At 38.6% G+C, this 20164-nt stretch overlaps 1 protein-coding gene and 1 non-coding gene across 4 annotated transcripts in view; one reads left to right on the top strand and one right to left on the bottom strand.

Annotated features, from left to right (window-relative positions):
* ZMAT1 (zinc finger matrin-type 1) overlaps window positions 1-20164 on the top strand; it is a 48423-nt gene that overhangs the window by 12043 nt on the left and 16216 nt on the right. For 2 of the 3 annotated variants that reach the window (XM_025372527.1, XM_025372526.1), the window contains exon 2: window positions 14423-14532. Coding sequence is in view for 1 of the 3 variants with exons in the window: in XM_025372525.1 (XP_025228310.1) it covers window positions 14428-14532 (105 nt within the window). In the remaining 2 variants the exon portion in view is untranslated. Of the gene's footprint in view, window positions 1-1636; window positions 1756-14422; window positions 14533-20164 lie in introns of all 3 variants that reach the window. The other variant, XM_025372525.1, reaches the window with a different exon arrangement.
* On the bottom strand, window positions 4569-4671 carry LOC112616651. Its single transcript, XR_003117692.1, has one exon. It is a non-coding gene; the product is annotated as a U6 spliceosomal RNA (small nuclear RNA).

The following is a 20164-nucleotide window of genomic DNA, read 5'->3' as shown; positions in this document are numbered from 1 at the left end:
TTTTCCTTCCATTCTGTGCCCACTGCCCTTCTGGTTCAAGCCTGAAGCCTGAAACTGACCCCTGATATACCTATTTTAAGTCACTCCTTTGCTCCTGTTGAATGCAGAATTAAGTCCATATGCCCTTGTGATGCCCATCATGACTTGGCCTTATTCTAAGCTTTCCATTATTGTCCTTCATACCCTTGCCTCCCCTGAAATAACTTTTATTCCACTCTTTTTATTTGAATTTTACACATCTTTTAAAGTTTAGCTCAAAATCTGTTCCACTCCAGAAACCTTCCCCCCCCCCCCAAATTCCTCAGCAGTAGCACACTCTACCTTCTTTTGTCTTATAACACTTAGACCATGTTGGTCTTGGGATCATAGTTCTTTCAATACACATCTCATCTTCCTTACTAAATTGTCAATTTCATGAAATTAGGAATTACATCACGTAGTTTGTCATTTCCAACATGTGGAACAGTTATGTATGCATAATGAAAAGAGTCAAGATAATGCAAAGTTAAGTTCCAGCTAAACCAAATGACATGTGATAGGTTATTTTGATTTCACTGAATCCTAATTTTCTATTCTTCAGAATTTTTGAACATTCAGGCAAATGTGCCACGTACCTTGCGTGTTTGTCTTAAGGTCTAAAGGGATAATCTATCATTTTTGACATACAGAGGCTCTCATTAAATATTCGTTCGTTCTTATCTCTCAAAAATATCTACCGTAATACTTTGAAACTAAGCTCAATACATAACAATAAAGCTATATGATATCTAAGACACTGAGGGCCTGAACTAGGTAGTGTTATGAATTAAAAGGAAAAGGTAGATGTTGAAAAATGTTATAAGCTAGAATTGATATGAGTCAATAATTTTCTGGGGAGAAAAATGACTGAGATTTTAATCCTGGGAATATTATGCCATTCGATTAAAAAAAGAGGGGCGGGCGTGGTGGCTCACACCTGTAATCCCAGCACTTTGGGAGGCCGAGGAGGGTGGATCAGGAGGTCAGGAGATTGAGACCATCCTGGCTAACACGGTGAAACCCCGTCTCTACTAAAAATAGAAAAAATTAGCCGGGCATGGTGGTGGGCGCCTGTAGTCCCAGCTACTTGGGAGGCTGAGGCAGGAGAATGGCGTGAACCCAGGAGGTGGAGCTTGCAGTGAGCCAAGATCGCGCCACTGCACTCCAGCCTGGGTGACAGAACGAGACTCTGTCTCAAAAAAAAAAAAAAAAAAAAAAAGAGAGAGAGAGAGACCAAGAACTTGTTTGAGGAAATGAGTCAAAGGAAGTAAGTGTAGGCAATGCCATCCTAAAGGAAAAGTTATAGGAGCACTAGTATTTTCATAGGCTTCATGGAAATGATCTGGAGGGCCAGTCATGAAAGAGTGTGTTTAAACAAAAAACTGCATTGATATTTATGAACTTGAATGTCAGTTTCAAACTTTGACTGTTAATAGTGGAGAAGTCTGGAATTAAGAGTTGATCTAGGAGGTAAGTGTTAGGAATTCTTGAACCTTTAATAGTTTCCTTTTGTTTCCTCAAAAGAAATGGTTCTTCTGTAATAAGTTATATTGTAATCAAAGAATAATATTTACTTACTCTTTTTAATTTTTACTTTTCTTTTTTTTTTTTTTTTGAGATGGAGTCTTGCTCTGTCACCAGGCTGGAGTACTGTGGTGCAATCTAAGCTCACTGCAGCCTCCACCTCCTGGGTTCAAGCGATTCCTGCCTCAGCCTCCCAAATAGCTGGGACTACAGGCATGTGCCACCACGCCCAGCTAATTTTTTTATTTTTTATTTTTTATTTTTTGTATTTTAGTAGAGATGGGGTTTCACCATGTTGGCCAAGATGGCCTCGATCTCTTGAGCTTGTGATCCACCCACCTTGGCTTCCCAAAGTGCTGGGATTACAGGCATGAGCCACCACGCCCAGCCTTTACTTTTCATGGATACATATAGGTGTATATGTTTGTAGAATACATGAGATGTTTTGATATAGGCATGCAGTGTGAAATAAGCACATGAAGAATGGGGTATCCATCCCCTCATTTATCTATCGAGTTTCAAACAACCCAATTACTGTTTACGTTATTTAAAACTATATGGTTATTACTGACAGTAGACACTTTGTTGTGCTATCAAATACTAGGCTTATTCATTCTGTTTATTTTGTGCCCATTAACCATCTCTACCTCCCCGCCGCCAACCCCCCCACTACTCTTCCCAGCCTCCGGTAACCATCCTTCTAATCCCTATGTCCATGAATTCAGTTGTTTTGATTTTTAGATCCCACAAATAAGTGAGAATATGCAATGTTTGTCTTTCTGTGCCTGGTTTATTTCACTTAACATAACCTCCAGTTCCATTCATGATGTTGCAAATGACTGAATCTCATTCATTTTATGGCTGAATAGTACTCCATTGTGTATATGTACCACATTTTCTTTATCCATTCATCTTTTGGTGGACACTTCAGTTGCTTGCACATCTTCGTTATTGTAAACAGTGCTGCAACAAATATAGCAGTGCAGATATCTCTTTGATATACTGATTTCCTTTCTTTGGGGTAAATATCCAGCGGTGGGATTGCTGAATCATATGGTAGCTCAATTTTTAGTTTTTTGAGGAACCTCCAAACTGGTCTCCTTAGTGGTTGTACTAATTTACATTCCCACCAACAATGTATGAGGATTCCCTTCTCTCTGCATCCTCGCCAGCACTTGCTATTGCCTGTCTTAGATATAAGCCATTTTAACAGGGGTGAGATGTTATTTCATTGTAGCTTTGATTTACATTTTGCTGATGATCAGTTATGTTGAACACCTTTTCATATGCATGTTTGCCATTTGTATGTCTTGTTTTGAGTACTGTCCATGCACATCATTTGCCCATGTTTTGATTGGATTATTAGATACTTTTTCCATTGGAGTTCTTTGAGTTCTTTATATATTCTGGCTATTAACCTTTTGTCAGATGGGTGGTTTGAAAATATTTTCTCCCGTTCTCTGAATTGTCTCTTCACTTTGTTGATTATATCCTTTGCTGTGCAGAAACTTTTTAACTTGATATGATCCCATTTGTCCGTTTTTATGTTGTTGCCTGTGCTTGTGGGGTATTGCTCAAGAAATTTTTGCCAAGACCAGCATCCTGGAGATTTTCCTCAATGTTTTCTTGCAGTAATTTTATGGTTTGAGGTCTTACATTTAAGTCTTTAATGCATTTTGATTTGAGTTTTGTATATAGAGGAGACAGGGGTCTAGCTGCATTTTTCTGCATATGGATATCCAGTTTTCCCAGCACCATTTACTGATGAAACTGTCTTTTCCCCAGATTATGTTCTTGGCACCTTTCTCAAAAATGAGGTCACTGTAGGTCTGTGGATTTGTTTCTGGGTTCTGTATTCTGTTCCATTGGTCTATGTGTCTGCTTTTATGTCAGTACCATGCTGTTTTGGTTACTTTAGCTCTGTAGTATAATTTGAAGTCAGGTAACAGAAGAACAATTTCTCTAGTTTTGTTCTTTTTACTTAGGATAACTTTGGCTATTCTGGGTCTTTTGTGGTTCCCTATAAATTTTGAGAATTTTTTTCTATTTCTGTGAAGAATGTCATTGGTGTTTTGATAGGGATTGCTTTGAATCTGTAGATTGCTTTGGGTCCTATGGAGATTTTAACAATATTGATTCTTCCAATCCATGAACATGGAATATTTTTCTATTTTTTGGTGCCCTCTTCAATATCGTTCACCAGTGTTTTACTGTTTTCATTATAGAGGTCTTGCATTTCTTTGCTTAAGTTAATGACTAGGTATTTAATTTTATGTGTGACTATTGTAAATTGGATTACTTTTTAAAATTTTTTGAATTTTACTTTAAATTCCAGAATATAAGTGCAGAACATGTTGGTTTGTTACATAGGTATATATGTGCCATGGTTTGCTGGACCTATCAACCCATCATCTAGGTTTTAAGCCCTGCATGTATTAGCTATTTGCCCTAATGCTCTCCCTCCTTTTGCCCCCACCCTCCAACTGGTCCCGGTATGTGTTTTTCCCCTCCCTATGTCCATGTGTTCTCATTATTCAACTCCCACTTATGAGTGAGAACATGCGGTGTTTGGTTTTCTGATCATGTGTTAGTTTGCTGAGGATGATGGCTTCCAGCTTCATCCATGTCCCTGCAAAGAACATGATCTCATTCCTTTTTATGGCTGCATAGTATTCCATGGTGTATATGTACCACATTTTCTTTTTCCAGTCTATCATTGATGGGCATTTGGGTTGGTTCCATGTCTTTGATATTGTAAATAGTGCTGTGATAAACATTCATGTGCATGTGTCTTTATAGTAGAATGATTTATAATCCTTTGGGTATATACCCAGTAATGGGATTTCTGGGTCAAATGGTATTTCTCATTCTAGATCCTTGAGGAATCACTACACTGTCTTCCACAATGGTTGGAATAACTTGCATTCCCACCAACAATTTAATAGTGTTCCTATTTCTCCACAGTCTCGCCACCATCTATTGTTTCTTGACTTTTTAATAATCACCATTATGACTGGCATGAGATGAAAACTACGGAATGCTTCATGAATTTGCATGTCATCCATGTGCAGGGGCCATGCTAATCTTCTCTGTATCATTCCAGTTTTAGTATATGTGCTGCCAAAGCAAGCATTTGAATTATTTTTTAATTTCTTTTTCGGATTGTTCACTGTTGGCATATAGAAATGCTAGTCCTTTTTGTGTGTTGATTTTGTTTCCTGAAACTTTACTGATTTTGTTAATCAGTTCTAATAGTTTTCTTGTGGAGTCTATAGGTTTTCCCAAATATAAGATCATATCATCATTGGCAAACAAGGATAATTTGACTTCTTCCTTTCCCATTTGGATGCCCTTTATATATATTTTTTTGTCTGATTGCTCTAGCTAGGACTTCTAGTACTGTGTTGAATAACAGTTTTGACACTGGGTATCCTTGTCAAGTTCCAGATCTTAGAGGAAAAGCTTTCAGTTTTTCCCCATTCATTGTGATACTAACTGTGGGTCTGTTGTATATGACTTTTATTATGTTGAAGTGTGTTCCTTCTATCCCCAGTTTTGTGAGGGTTTTTATCACGAAAGAATGTTGAATTATATCAAATGCTTTGTCAGCATCAATTGAAATGATCATATAGTTTTTAATCCTTTATTCTATTAATATGATCTATTAATATCTCATTGATTGATTTGTATATGTTGAATCATCCTTGCATCCCAGGAAAAACATCCTACTAGCTCATGATGAATGATCATTCTAATATAGTGTTGAATTCTGTTTGCTAGTATTTTGTTGAGGATTTTTGCATCAATATTCATCAGAGATCTTGGCCTGTAGTTTTCTTTTTTGGATGTGTCTTTGTCTGATTTTCATATCAGGGTAATACTGGCATCATAGAATGAGTTTGGAAGTATTGCTTCCTCCTGTATTTTTCAGAATAGTTTTAGTATGATTGGTCTTAGTTCTTTAAATGTTTGCTGGAATTCAGCAATTAGGTCCCGGGCTTTTCTTTACTGAGATTTATTATTATTATTATTATTATTATTATGGCTTCCATCTCATTACTTGTTATTTGCCTAAACGGTTTTGGATTTCTTCCTGGTTCAATGTCAGTAAACTGTTTCTATCTAGGAATTTGACCATTTCTTCTAGATTTTCCAAATTACTGGCATATAGTTGCTCATAGTAGTCACTAATGATCCTTTGAATTTCTGCAGTATCGGTTGTAATGTCTCCTTTTTCATTTCTGATTTGATATATTTGGATCTTCTTGCTTTTTTTCTTAGTAGTCTGGCTAATGGTTTGTCAATTTTGTTTAACTTTTCAAAAACTTTTTGTTTCATTGATCTTTCGTATTGTACTTTTTATTTCAATTTCATTTATTTCTGCTTGATATTTATTATGTCTTTTGTTCTACTAATTTGGGGTTTGGTTTGCTGTTTTTTCTCTAGTTCTTTAAGATGCATCATTTGATTATTTGAAGTTTTTCTAAACTCTCTTTTAATGTAAAGACTTACAGCTATAAACTTCCCTCTGAGTACTGCTTTTGCTGTATTCCATAGGTTTTGGCATGTTGTGTTTCTATTGTTACTTGTTTCAAGAAATTTTTCAATATCCTTCTTAATTTCTTCATTGAACCACTGGTTATTCAGGAGCATATTGTTTAATTTCCATGTGTTTGCATAGTTTTCAAAATTCCTATTATTATTGATTTCTAGTTTTATTCCATTGTGGTTCAAGAAGATGCTTGATATTATTTCAGTTTTTTTGAATGTTTCAAGAGTTGTTTTGTGACCTAACATATGGTCTATTCTTGAGAAATACCTATGTCCTGAGGAAAAGAATGTGTATTCTGCAGTTGTTGCATGACATGTTCTGTAAATATCTGTTAGATCCATTCATCTGTGGTGCAGATTACATCTGCTCTTTCTTTGTTGACTTTCTGTCTGATAGATCTTTCTAATGCTGAAAGTGGGGTGTTGAAGTCTCCAGCTATCATTGTATTGGGGCCTATCTCTCTCTTTCACTTGAGTAATAATTCCTTTATATATCTGGGTGCTGCAGTGTTGGGTGCATATCTATTTAAAATCGTTATGTCCTCCCTCTGGCTGAACTGACCCCTTTATCATCATATAGTGTCCTTCTTCGTCTCTTCTTACAGTTTTGGTCTTGAAATCTATTTTGTCTGATCTAAGTATAGTGACTCCTGTTCTGTTTTAGTTTCATTGGCATGGAATGTCTATTTCTATCCTTTCATTTTCAGTCTGTGTGTCTGTATAGATGAAGTATGTTTCCTCTACGCAACAGATCGGTGGGTCTTGTTTTTTCATCCATTCAGTTAGTTAGTGTCTTTTGATTGGGAAGTTTAGTCCGTTTACCTTCAGTATTATTATTGATAAGTAAGGACTTAGTTCTTCCCTTTTAATTTTTGTTTCCTGGTTGTTTGTGGTCTTCTCTTCCTTCTTTCTTTCATTTCTGTCTTCCCCTAGTGAAGATGATTTTCTCTGATAATATGATTTAATTTCTTGCTTTTTATTTTTAGTGTATCTATTGTATGTTTTTTGGTTTGAGGTTCCCATGAGGCTTGCAGATCCCTTCTTGTAACTTATAACCCATTATTTTAACCTGATAACAACTTAATACACTATTTACATAAACAAACAAGCAAAAAGAAAACTAATACAAACTCACCCTAACTTCATTCCTCCACTTTTTAACTTTTTGTTGTTTTTACTTACATCTTACTGTACTATGTCTTGAAAAGTTGTAGTTATTCTTTTTGATTGGTTCATTTTTCAGTCTTTCTACTTAGGGTAAGAGTAGTTTATACACCTCTGTTACAGTGTTATAATATTCTGTGGTTTTCTGTGTACTTACTAGTGAGTTTTGTACCTTCAGGTGATTATTTATTGCTCATTAATGTCCCTTTCTTTCTGGTTGAAGTACTCCCTTTAGCATTTCTTTTAGCACAGGTCTGGTATTGATGAAATCCCTCAGTTTTTGTTTGTCTTGGAAAGTACTTCTCCTTCATGTTTAAGGGATATTTTCACTGAATATACTATTCTAGGGTAAAAGGGGTTTCTTTTTTCTTTAGCATTTAAATATATGATGCCACTCTCTTCTATCCTGTAAGGTTTCCATTGAAAAGTCTGCTGCCTGACATATTGGAGCTCCATTCTATGTTATTTGTTTCTGTTCTCTTGCTGGTTTTAGGATCCTTTCTTTATTCTTGACCTTTGGGTACTTGATTATTAAATGCGTGGGGGTAGTCTTCTTTGAATTAAATCTGCTTGGTGTTCTACAATGTTCTTGTACTTAGATGTTGATATCTTTATCTAGGTTTCAGAAGTTGTCATTATTATCCCTTTGAATAAACTTTCTACCTTATTTCTTTCTCTACCTCCTCTTTCAGGCCAACAACTCATAGATTTGCCTTTTTCAATATATTTTCTAGATCCTGTAGGTGTGTGTCATTGTATTTTATTCTTTTTTCTTTTGTCTCCTCTGTGTATTTTCAAGTAGACTATCTTCAAGCTCACTAATTCTTTCTTCTGCTTTATCCATTCTGCTGTTAAAGGACTCTAATTCATTCTTCAGTATGCCAGTTACATTTTTCAGCTCCAGTATTTCTGCCTGATTCTTTTCAATTATTTCAATCTCTTTGTTAAATTTATCTGATACAATTCTGAATTCGTTCTCTCTGTTATCTTGAATTTCTTTGAGTTTCCTCAACACAGCTACTTTGAATTCTCTCTATGAAAGTCCACATGTCTCTGTTTCTCAAGGATTGGTCCCTGGTGCCTTTTTAAGTGTATTTGGTGAGGTCATGTTTTTCAGAATGACGTTGATGCTAGTAGATGTTCTTCGGTGTCTGGGCATCAAAGAGTTAGGCATTTAATGTAGTCTTCACTGTCTGGGCTTATTTGTAGCTGTCCTTCTTGGAAAGACCAGATATTTGAAAGGATGTGAGTGTTGTGATCTAAGCTGTGTCTTCTTTCTGGGGCACCCCAGACCCTGTAACACTGTGGGGTTTCGCAGACTTGTAGAGGTGCTGCCCTGATGGTCTTGAACCTGATCTGGGAGAATTCTCTATATGACCAGGCAGAGACTCTTTTTCTCTTCCTTTACTTTCTTCCAAACTTACAGAGTCTCTGTCTGTTCTGAGCCACTTAAATCGGGATGGATTGACACAAGCGTCCCTGTGGCCACCACCACTGTGACTATGCTGGGTCACAACTGAAGCACAGAGCTGGGTCTTGCCTAAGGCCCATTGTAACCGCCCCCTCACTAATGCCTATGTTTTCTCAAGGCCCTGGGGCTCTACAATCCACAGGTAGCAAAGCCAGCCAGGCCTGTGTCCTTCCTTTCAGGGCAGTGAGGCCCCCTAATCTCTGGGTGAGTCTAGAAGTGTTGTCTGGGAGTCAGAGACTAGAGTTAAAAAACCTTAGAAGTCTACCTGGTATTCTATTGTATTGCAGCTCAGCTGATACTCAAACCACTACACTCCATCTTTCTTATCCTTCCTTCACTTTCCAAAGGCAGAGTAGCCTCACCCCACAGCCACAGCCACCCCTGGCCACAAGGCAAGGTGTACTGCCAGATTACCACTGGTGTTCCCTTAAGGCACAGGGGCTCTTAAGTGCACTTGGGTTGAATTCTGCCTGGCTTGGGACTCTGGTTTCAGCTCTGTGAGCTCCCCTCTGGCCCAGGGCGGTCCCAGAAATGCTGTGCAACAGTCAACTCTAGAATCAGGGACCCCAGGAGCCTGCTTGACGCTCTATCCCACTGTGGTGGTATTGGTACCTAAGGGGCAAGACAAAGTCCTCTTTACTTTTCCCTCTGCTTTTCTAAAGCAGAAGGAGTTTTGCCCCATAGCACCACAGCTGGTAATTTCCTGAGCCTCACCTGAAGCCAGCAAGTCTCAGAGGCTCAACAAGACCCTCAAGGTAGTTCCTGGGTATCACTGCTGGTTTATTCAGGTCCCAAGGGCTCTTCAGTTAGCAGATGATGAATGCTGTAAGGATTAAGTCCTTTCCTTCAAGTCAGGGAATACCCTTCTGGCTCAGGGTGTGTCTTGAAATGTCATCTGGGAGATATGGCCTGGAACAGGGTCCTCACAGCTCTGACTGGTGCCCTATCCTTGTGTGACTGAGCTGGTAACCAAGATGCAAGGCAAAGTCCTCTCTTCTCTTCCCTCTCCTCTCCTCAAGCAGAAGGAAGAGGTCTCTTTTGGAGCCTCAAACCATGCAGCCTGGAATTAAGGGAGGGGTGATTTCAGTCCTTCCTTGGCTGCCCCAGCTGGTGTCTCAGTATGTTATATGCCCCCCACTCACCCCAGTCCACTGTCTCTGGGCCTAGTTCAGTCCTAGGACTTGCCTACGAGTTGCAGTACTTATAGCCTAGACTGCCTTTCAAGTTTACTTAGAGACTGAGAGCACTTTGGCCCTCAGAGGTAAGGTTTGCGGGCACTCAACTTTGAACCACTGGGATCAGCAACTTCTCTCTGGCTAGGGCTGGTTTAAGTGCTCCTTCCCTGGTTGGGTACCAGCTGAGTTTGGTCTGGTTTTCCTTTCTGCTCTAACATGACAGCACCAAGTTCACTGCCTAACAATTGCTGTGTTCTCCCTTCCAGCATCCAGAAATGCTCTCTGCACCAGGCTGCAGCTGCAGGATGGGGGAGGGGTGGCATCAGCTATTCAGGACCTTTTTTTTTTTTCTATCTCTTATGTGCATCTATCAGTGATCTGAAGTTAAAATTGGGTACTTTGAGCTTTCACCTGATTTTTGGTTCTTGTGAAGGTGTTTTTTTCTGTGTAGATAGTTGTTAACTTGGTGTCCTTGTGGGGTGGGGGGACAATCGGTAGAGCTTTCTGTTGTGCCATCTTGCTCTGCCTCCTATATTTACTTATTCTTATTAAAGATTTTAATGGATGGGAAGTTCAAGATTATACCACTAAGCTCAATTTGCACATAGTAGTTAATCCTGAAAAAGGGAAGTCCTGAAATGCATTTTAATTAACTTCTTTACAGTGCTGATGTTAGAGTCGGAGTTAGATAAATCCTATATTCTAAAACAATCTCAAAAATAATTCAGAGGTGATACTATATGTAATAGAGATAAATTTGCAACTATTAATTATGTTATGTTTTACATGTTTCTAATTACATTTATTCTTATCTTGAGTATGCATTTCTAAAAGTAAGCCTTTTTAGTCCATGTAATGGTATTGAAAATTAAGCTTTGGTGAAGATATCTAACATAACTTTAAAAATAAGTATCTTCAATGGTTTCTATTTAATATAAGTACTCCTGCTCTAGTTTAGTTTTTCCTTTTCATTCTTTTCTTTTTTTTTCTTCTCTTACTGTATATTTTCAAATAGCTTATCTTTGAGTTCATAGATTATTTCTTTTACCTGGTCAATTCTGAGGTTGAGGCTATTACATTTTTCATTTCATTCATTGCATTTTTAAGCTCCAGAATTTATTTGATATTTTTAAAATATAATTTCAGTCCCTCTGTTAAATGTCTAATTTTGGTCATTTATTGTTTGCTTGATTTCATTAAATTGTTTCTCTATTTTTTTTTTTTTTGAAGTTTCTTGAGATTCCTGAAAACAGTTATTTTGAATCTTTGTCAGACAGTTTGTATAGAGGTCAGCTACTAAGAAATAGTGTTCTTGTGGTCGTGTTATGTCTCTTGGTTTTTCATGTTTTTCATTGTCTTACATTAATGTCTGCACATTTAAAGAAATGTAAGGACTTATTCCAATTTTTTCAGACTTAATTTTTCTGGGAAAGCCCTTTACCAGTTAGCCCATCCAGAGATTCCCAGGCAGGCCATCTGGTATGATCCCTGATACGCTTGTTGCTGGAGTCCTTGGGCAGCCTGGCCTGCTAACTGGGTCAGCAGATGAGTGGGCCTGGTATCTGGGTCTTCAGGGTTGGCCCTGAAGCCTGAATCCACTGGGGTGGATCTGTTGATTGGGTCTTGGGGAATGGGCCTGGAGCCTGTGTCCACAAGGGCAGGCCTGGAGCCTGTATCCACAGGAGCCAGCCTGAAGCCTGGTCCACAGGGGCTTACCTGGTGCTGAGGTAAGCCTTGAACCTGAGTCTATAGGGGATGGCTGAACACTGGATGGGTCTGACACCTAGGTCCGCTAGCATGGGCCTGGAGCCTGAGTCCATGGAGGCTAGCCTAGTACTGGGGTATCTTGGATTATTGAAATGATCACTGAGGTGCCTGGTTCCTGGGATCACTGAGATAGACCTGGAGCCTGAGTCTTCAGGGGTGGTCTTGGAGCCTCAGTCCAAGGGGTCCTGCCTGGTACTGGGGTCTACAGGAGTGGGCATGGACCCTGGGTCTTCTAGAATAAGCCTGGAGCCTGGGTCCTCTGGAGCCTGGGGCCTGGGGCCTGGTGCTGGGACCAGTGTGGAACCTGAAGCAGACTCAGCTCCAGTGGCTGGCCTGGAGCCTGAGTCTGCAGAAGCAAGCCTGAAGGCTGCGTGTGCAAGGGCTAGCTTAGAGGCTAGGTCCCTGGGGGCTAATGTGGATCTTGGAGCCACCAGGCCAGCCTGGGACCTGGGCACACGGGGATGGTCCTGGCACCTGTGTTCATGGGGGCAAGTCCAGCACTGTGGTCTACTGGAACTGGCCTGGGCTCTGGGTCTGCTGGAACACTGAGATACAGGAGCTCCAGCAAGGGCTACAGGAGCCAGCCTGGAGGGTAGGACTGTGGGATCCTGCCTGGTTCTGGGGTGGGCCTGAAGGCTCAGTCTGTGGGTACCAGCCTGTTGGGGCCTATATTAGCTCCCTCCAGGGGCTGGCCTGGAGGCTGAGTCTGCAGGTGCCAGCCTTATGACTAGGGCTGTGGGAGTTGGCCAGGTGCTGGGGCTGGCCCTGGCCTGAAGCCAGGAGCCTTGGGAGCTAGTCCAATGCTGGAGATGGTCGAGGGCATGGTGCTGCTGAGGTTGGCCTGATGTTGGGGTAACCTGGAGACCAAGTCCACTGTGCAGTCCTGGAGCTTGGGGTTGAATGATTCAGCTTGGCACTGGAGCAAGCCTGGAGGCTGAGTCCACTGGTACTGTCCTGGAGTCTAGGGCTGTGGGGGTCTTCCTAGCACTGGATATTACTGGGGTGGGTCCAGTTTTGGAATTGGAATCAAAGTTCAGTGCTCACTTCCCTCTCCTTCTCTCACACAGAGGGTATCTGTTTCCACTGTATGCTGGGGTTGGTAGAGGGCTGATGCTGATAGTGTAAAACTTTCTTTCCTACCTTCTTGCACCTTATTTCTGTGCTACACCCAGGTGCTGCTATAATCTCCTGCATATTTGTTTTGTGTTTTAGTTTTTTGGCTCTTGTGAAGGTATTTTCATTTGTGGATAGTTATTTTAATTGATATTTCTGTAGAGAGATGAGTGCTGAAGAGTCTTATTCCACCATCTTGATGATGTCTGTCCTAATGGTCTTTTAATTAGAAAGTCCTGCATGCTTGCTTTTCTGCAAAAATTAAGACAGTTGTACAGAGAGTTAAACATTAAGTTGTCTCTCCTTGTTCCTTTTCTAGGCCCACTTACCAGAGTTAACCATTTTTAAATTTGGTTTATTTTATTCCAGATTCTTCTGTGTATACATTTAATTTTTGTTAGTATTGGGAATTTGATGTATTGTATTTGTTCTACAACTTTTTATTCATTTAATAAGCAATTGGCGTCTCTGAAAGCATGTGGTACCAACTTATTCACTTTGATAGCCAAATAACAATGAGAATTTTGATGTTTGTGACTCATACTGTATAGAAAAATGGATAAACTTTGGCAGAATACAGAGTAGTTCTTAAGAAGTTTAGATGACAGTATAGACCTCAAGTGTAAATGCAGAAAGTTTTGGCATGTGTTATTTATTACAGTGAGAAACACTATAGTATACATTTCTAGATATGTATACGAACATTACATTATAGCTTTGAGGGGCTTGTGTGAGACTTGTTTGGCCACATTAGTATGCTAGTGTTTGTACAATGATGAAGGATGTTTGCCCACTATGGGCAAAGATACTTTGTGGTTCCTTGTGATTTCTAGATAACATTGAAGGCATAGCTTCATGTTTCTTGGACCTGTAAAATGACAGTGGTAAAAATCTCTTGATTCTTAATGAGAATCCTGTGACAAGTGACAGTCCTAAAACAAAGTGTTTCTTAGGATTGTCTGCTGTTAAACGCAAAATATCAACGCTGTTTTTTGTTTGTTTGGTTGGTTTTCAGGTTTTTTGTTTGTTTGTTTGAAACAGTGTCTTGCTGTTGCCCAGGCTGGAAGGCACAGCCATAGCTCACTGCAGCCTCGACCTCCTGGGCTCAAGTGATCATCTCAGCCTCTGGAGTAGCTAGGACCGCAGGCGCTTACCACCATGCCCAGCTAATTTTTATTTCTATTTTTTTAGAGATTGTGTCTTGCTCTGTTGCCCAGGCTGGTCTCAAACTCCTCACCTCAAGCGGTCCTCCTACCTCAACCTCCCAACGTGCTGGGATTACAGGCATGAGCCACTGCACCTGGCCAAGGCTGGGTTTTTAAACCCAGCCTTTAATTACTGGTGTCCCAAGTCATTCCATGAAGCTCATGAAGTTACTGGTACCCCCATAATGATTCTTTTAGAATGCCATTGCCTAGACTTATCATACTAAATAAATAACTCTTGCCATATCTGTCATTAGAGGGATACTTAGTCTGTGTGTGTTAAATTGCATACTCAAACAAAGAGCTGTTACTCTAGCCTCACAAGCACTCAAATTTGAAGTGGCATATGAAATCATACATAGTTAAGGAATGAAAAATGATACCTCTAAATATTTATTAACGTGATATATTTGTCTTCCCTTTTTTATTCACAGATGCCATGTGGAATGAACAGGAGGAAAAGGCTGAACTTTTTACAGATAAGTTTTGTCAAGTATGTGGAGTGATGCTACAGTTTGAATCACAAAGAATTTCACATTATGAGGTAGGTTAAAAATAATGGGAATAGGGTCTAAAGCAGATTTTTAAATGTAGCAAGTAAACTTCCCATAAGTCATCTTACTTGATTGCTATGAGAATCCTGTGAAAAAGGTAGTGTTATTTTCCTTTGATGGATGAGGAGACTGGCTCAGACAGGGATGGTAATATACTACTTTAAGTTTGGGGAATTCAGACTTAAACTCAGTCTTTTTACTCCAAAGCTTGTTTTCTTTTCTTCACACCACTCTGCCTCACTTTGTATCCATCAAACCATCCACCCTTGTATTAAATATAAGGGAGGCATTATGAAGCTTGCATAGGAAACTATTAATGTGAATCAAGGGATATTATGTAGAACTCCCAGAGTCTTCCTTTATAGCAAATGAAGACTATAAAAACAAAACAAACCAGTCTTGCACTTGATTGAGCCACATGTTTTTAGACACAGGAATGTAGAATCCTAGAGCTAAAAGAGACAGTGTTTAATGTCCTTACTCTCTTAGTTTATAGATTAGAACACTGAGACCCAGAGGGTTAACACTTCTCCATGGCTAGCCACTGGTATGACTAAGCCTAAACATGGTTTCTTCTGATTTCATATCCAGTGTTCTTTCCCTTCATTTGGTGTTGCTTCATGTTTCTACATCATCTGATGAGCTGTTGGATTTCTTTCATATCTGGTATCTAGGTTACCAAAAATACTAGACGCATTCAATTAAAACTAATGTAATGCCAGTTCTACTTTTTTAAACACCTCATCTTGTTCTTCCTATTGCTAATCTTATTGGTAATTATGTTTTAGTCCTAATGTTGGTTGAAATTAATTTCCTATAATTACAGATAGGGAAATTGTGTTGACTGTGCATTGAGAGGAGGTAGGGTTAAGTCTTAACTCCACCATTGACTAGTTACATAAGCTTTGGCAAGTCACTTTACCTTTCTGAGCATGTTTCTTGGACCTGTAAAATGAGAGTGGTAAAAATCTCTTACTATACTTGTGAGAATTAAGTGAAATCAAATGTATGAGAGTGCCTAGCACATCTTTAGACTCCATAGATCAAAGATTTAGAATTAGTAACAGAGACAGACAGTCAGGGGGCTCTGTGATAACTACAGTTTATCCATTTGAACCATTTTAATTTACATTGGAAAAACAGCTTTTTATGGAATCATAAAGTACTATTCAGTTTAGAAAATAGGCAAAAATACAGGAAAATAAATATAAATTATAATTCTATCACTTGTAGTTAACCATTATTGAATTTCTCTTTTGCTTCTGTGATTCCAATATGATTTTTGAACACACACACACACATATACACATGCAGTTTTGCAAAAAAAGATGCACAGACTCTCTCAGTATAGTACTGTAAAATATAACAGTATTGCAGAAGTTTTGAATTTTAATTTTAATATTAATATTTCTTTTGTGTCTGTGCTTATGTGTTTAATAAACCGTTCTATACACTTTTGTCATATACTTCCCTCTATTTTCTTCTAAAACTTTGAGATTTACCTCTTATGTTATAATCCATCTGGTATTGATTTTTGTGTATAGAGGGTGACAACAGGTTTTTCATATGGATAGCCAGTTGTTCCAGCACTATTTATTGTATAGTCGATCCTTACTTTACTGATTTGTAGTGGCACCTCTATTGTATGCTAATTTCCACATACATATTGGTTTCTTTTGAGGCTTTTATCCTGTTTTATTGTATTGGCCTGGTTTCCTATATCTACAACAATTTCACCTTTAAAATAAGTCACGGCTTTCAAATAAGTCACAATATCTGTAGAAGAAATTTATATGACATTAAAAAATTTTGAATCATAAACTAAGTTAAAAATATATGCCTCACATTAGTTGATATTTATAACCTGTATAACTAACAAAGGATTAGTGTCTAGAATATAGAAAGGACTACAAATCAATTAGAACAAGAAGCAAATAGAAAAATGGGAAAGTGATGTCAACAGTCCATGGAATAGATACTCAACTTCACTAGTGATCATCCAGGACATGCAAGTTAAAATGATAATAAACTATCATATAAGAACCATAATACTGAGAAAAATTAAAATCTAATAACACTTAACACTTCAAGATAATATGGGGAAACAGACACTCTCATCGCTGCATTTGGAGATGTAAACTGCTTCAAAATTTTATAATACCTGGTAAAGTTGAAAATCCACACTCCTTATAGGCCAAGAATTCCACTTCTAGGTATTTATTCTAAAGGAGCTTTTGAACATGTATATTGGGAGATCTATTTATATATGTTAATTATAGCAATGCTTGTATTAGCAAAATAAACTGAAAGATAATTGTCCTAAACAGGGAACTGGATAGGTAGCATATGGAGTAGAATATTATAGCATGAATGAACTAGAGTTGTATGTATCAATATCAATAGATCTTATAAATAAAATGCTGAGTTTTAAAAAGCAATTTGAAAAGGATATGTATCAAATGATTCCATTTTTATAAAAAAATTTTACAAGATAGTAATAAATAAAACTATGGATACGTGTGTGTAGTAAAAGAATAAAAGCATGAAAGGAAATCAGGTACACCAACTTTAAGAGAGAGAGAGGGGAAGAAAGGATTGTGAGCATGAGGGTATAGGATTGTATCTGTAAAATTTTACCTCTTTTAAAAAGGAAATTTGAGAGAAATGCAACAAAGTGTTAAAACTGAGTAGTGGGTATGGGTTTTGATTATATTGTTTCCTGTTATTTCCCATACAATGGGTATATTTCACATTTTAAAATTATGTAGACCATCTGTGACAAACCCACAGCTAATATAATACTGAATGGGGAAAAGCTGAAAGGCATTCCCTCTGAGGAATGGAACAAGACAAGAATGCCCACTCTCACCACTCCTCTTCAACATAGTATTGGAAGTCCTAGCCAGAGCAATCAGACAGAGAAATAAAGGGCATCCAAATCAGTAAAGAGGAAGTCAAACTGTCACTGTTTGCTGATGATATGATCGTTCACGTTGAAAACCCTAAAGACTCCTCCAGAAAGCCCCTAGAACTAATAAAAGAATTCAGCAAAGTTTCCAGATACAAGATTAATGTACACAAATCAGTAGCTCTTCTATACACCAACAGCAACTAAGCAGAGAATCAAATCAAGAGAGCTCAACCCCTTTTACAATAGCTGCAAAGAAAAAATAATTTAGGAATATACCTAACCAAGGAGTCGAAAGATCTCTATAAGGAAAACTACAAAACACTGCTGAAAGAAATTATAGATGACACAAACAAATGGAAACACATCCCATGCTCATGGATGGCTAGAATCAATATTGTGTAAATGCAGTCTACAGTAAATTCTGTGCCAAAAGCAATCTACAAATTCAGTGCAATCCCCATCAAAATACCACCATCATTCTTCGCAGAATTATAAAAAACAATTCTAAAATTCATATGGAATCAAAAAAGAGCCCACATAGCCAAAGCAAGACTAAGCAAAAAGAACAAATCTAGAGGCATCACACTACCTGATTTCTAACTATGCTATAAGGCCATAGTCACCAAAACAGCATGGTACTGGTATAAAAATAGGCACATAGACCAGTGGAACATAATAGAGAACTCAGAAATAAACCCTAATACTTAAAGCCAGCTGATCTTCAACAAAGCAAACAAAAACATCAAGTGGGGAAAGGACACCCTATTCAAAGGGTGCTGGGATAATTGGCTAGCCACATGTAGGAGAATGAAACCGGATTCTCATCTCTTACCTTATACAAAAATCAACTCAAGATGGATTAAAGACTTAAACCTAAGACCTGAAATTGTAAAAATTCTGGACGATAACATTGAAAAAACCCTTCTACGTAATGGCTTAGGCAAGGATTTCATGACCAAGAACCCAAAAGCAAATGCAATAAAAACAAAGATAAATAGCTGGGACCTAATTAAACTAAAGAGCTTTTGCACACCAAAAGGAACAGTCAGCAGAGTAAACAGACAACCTACAGAGTTGGAGAAGATCTTCACAATCTGTACATCTGACAAAGGACTAATATTCAGAATCTACAACAAACTCAAATCAGTAAGAAGCAAACAAACAATCCCATCAAAAAGTGGGCTAAGGACATGAATAGACAATTCTCAAAAGAAGATATACAAATAGCCAACAAACACAAGAAAAAATGCTCAACATCACTGATGATCAGGGAAATGCAAATCAAAACCACAATGCGATACCACCTTACTCCTGCAAGAATGGCCATAATCAAAAAATCAAAAAACAGTAGTGTTGGTGTGGATGTGGTGAACAGGGAACACTTGTAACGCTGCTGGGGGGAATGTAAAGTAGTACGGCCACTGTGGAAAACATTGTGGAGATTCCTTAAAGAACTAAAAGTAGAACTATCATTTCATCCAGCAATCCCACTACTGGCTGTCTACCCAGAGGAAAATAAGTCAGTATTTGAAAAAGATACTTGCATACGCATGTTTATAGCAGCACAATTCACAATTGCAAAAGCGTGGAACCAACCCAAATGCCCATCAATCAATGAGTGGATAAAGAAACTGTGGTATATATACACTGGAATACTACTCAGCCATAAAAATGAATAAATGAACAGCATTTGCAGTTATCTGGATGAGATTGGAGACTATTATTCTAAGTGAAGTCACTCAGGAATGGAAAATCAAATATCGTATGTTCTCTCTGATATGTGGGAGCCAAGCTACGAGGATGCAAGGCATAAGAATGATACAATGGACTTTGGGGACTTGGGGGGAAGAGGGGTAAAAGACTACAAATATGGTGCAGTGTATACTGCTTGGGTGCTGGGTACACTAAAATCTCACAAATCACCACTAAAGAACTCACTCATGTAACCAAATGCCACCTGTACCCTAATAACTTATGGAAAAATACAATTTTAAAAATAAATAAAATTATGTAGAGAGAGTGATTATCTCACATTATGTGCTCAAGAAATGTTAGTTTCCCTTCCCCCTACACCAACATCTTAGTTATTCTTACATATTTGGTTATATATTTGTTAGAGATTATTTCTAATGTCTCTTAAACCCAGGAGGATTTCTTTTCTCACATAAAAGAATTTGTAAGGTAGGTAGTAGAGGGCTGATATGACAGCTTTATAACATTATCAGGGACCTAGGCTTTTTTTTTTTTTTTTTTTGAGACAAAGTCTCACTCTGTTGCCTAGACTGGAGTGCAGTGGTGCAATCTCGACTCGCTGCAACCTCTGCCTCCTGGGTTCAAGTGATTCTCCTGCCTCAGCTTCCTGAGTAGCTGGGATTACAGATGCATACCACCATGCCCGGCTAATTTTTGTATTTTTAGTAGAGACGGAGTTTCACCATGTTGGTCAGGCTGGTCTTGAACTCCTGACCTTGTGATCCACCCACCTCGGCCTCCCAAAGTGCTGGGATTACAGGCATGAGCCACCACGCTCAGCAGGCATTTTCTGTCTTTCTGCTCTGATGAACTGGTTTTCCTCCTCAATGTCCACCATGGTCCAAAGATGACTATTGGAACTCCATCCTTTGTATCTTAATTCCAAAAGCAGCAAGGAAGAAGGGTAGAATAAGGGATTATGGCCCAGTCATTTAAGGATGCTTCCCAGAAGTTCCACA

The sequence above is a fragment of the Theropithecus gelada genome, chromosome X (assembly GCF_003255815.1).
Source record: "Theropithecus gelada isolate Dixy chromosome X, Tgel_1.0, whole genome shotgun sequence".
NCBI classification, from domain to species: Eukaryota; Metazoa; Chordata; class Mammalia; order Primates; family Cercopithecidae; genus Theropithecus; species Theropithecus gelada.
The sequence above is the reverse complement of the archived record's forward strand: the minus strand, read 5'-3'. Positions and strand labels throughout refer to the sequence as shown.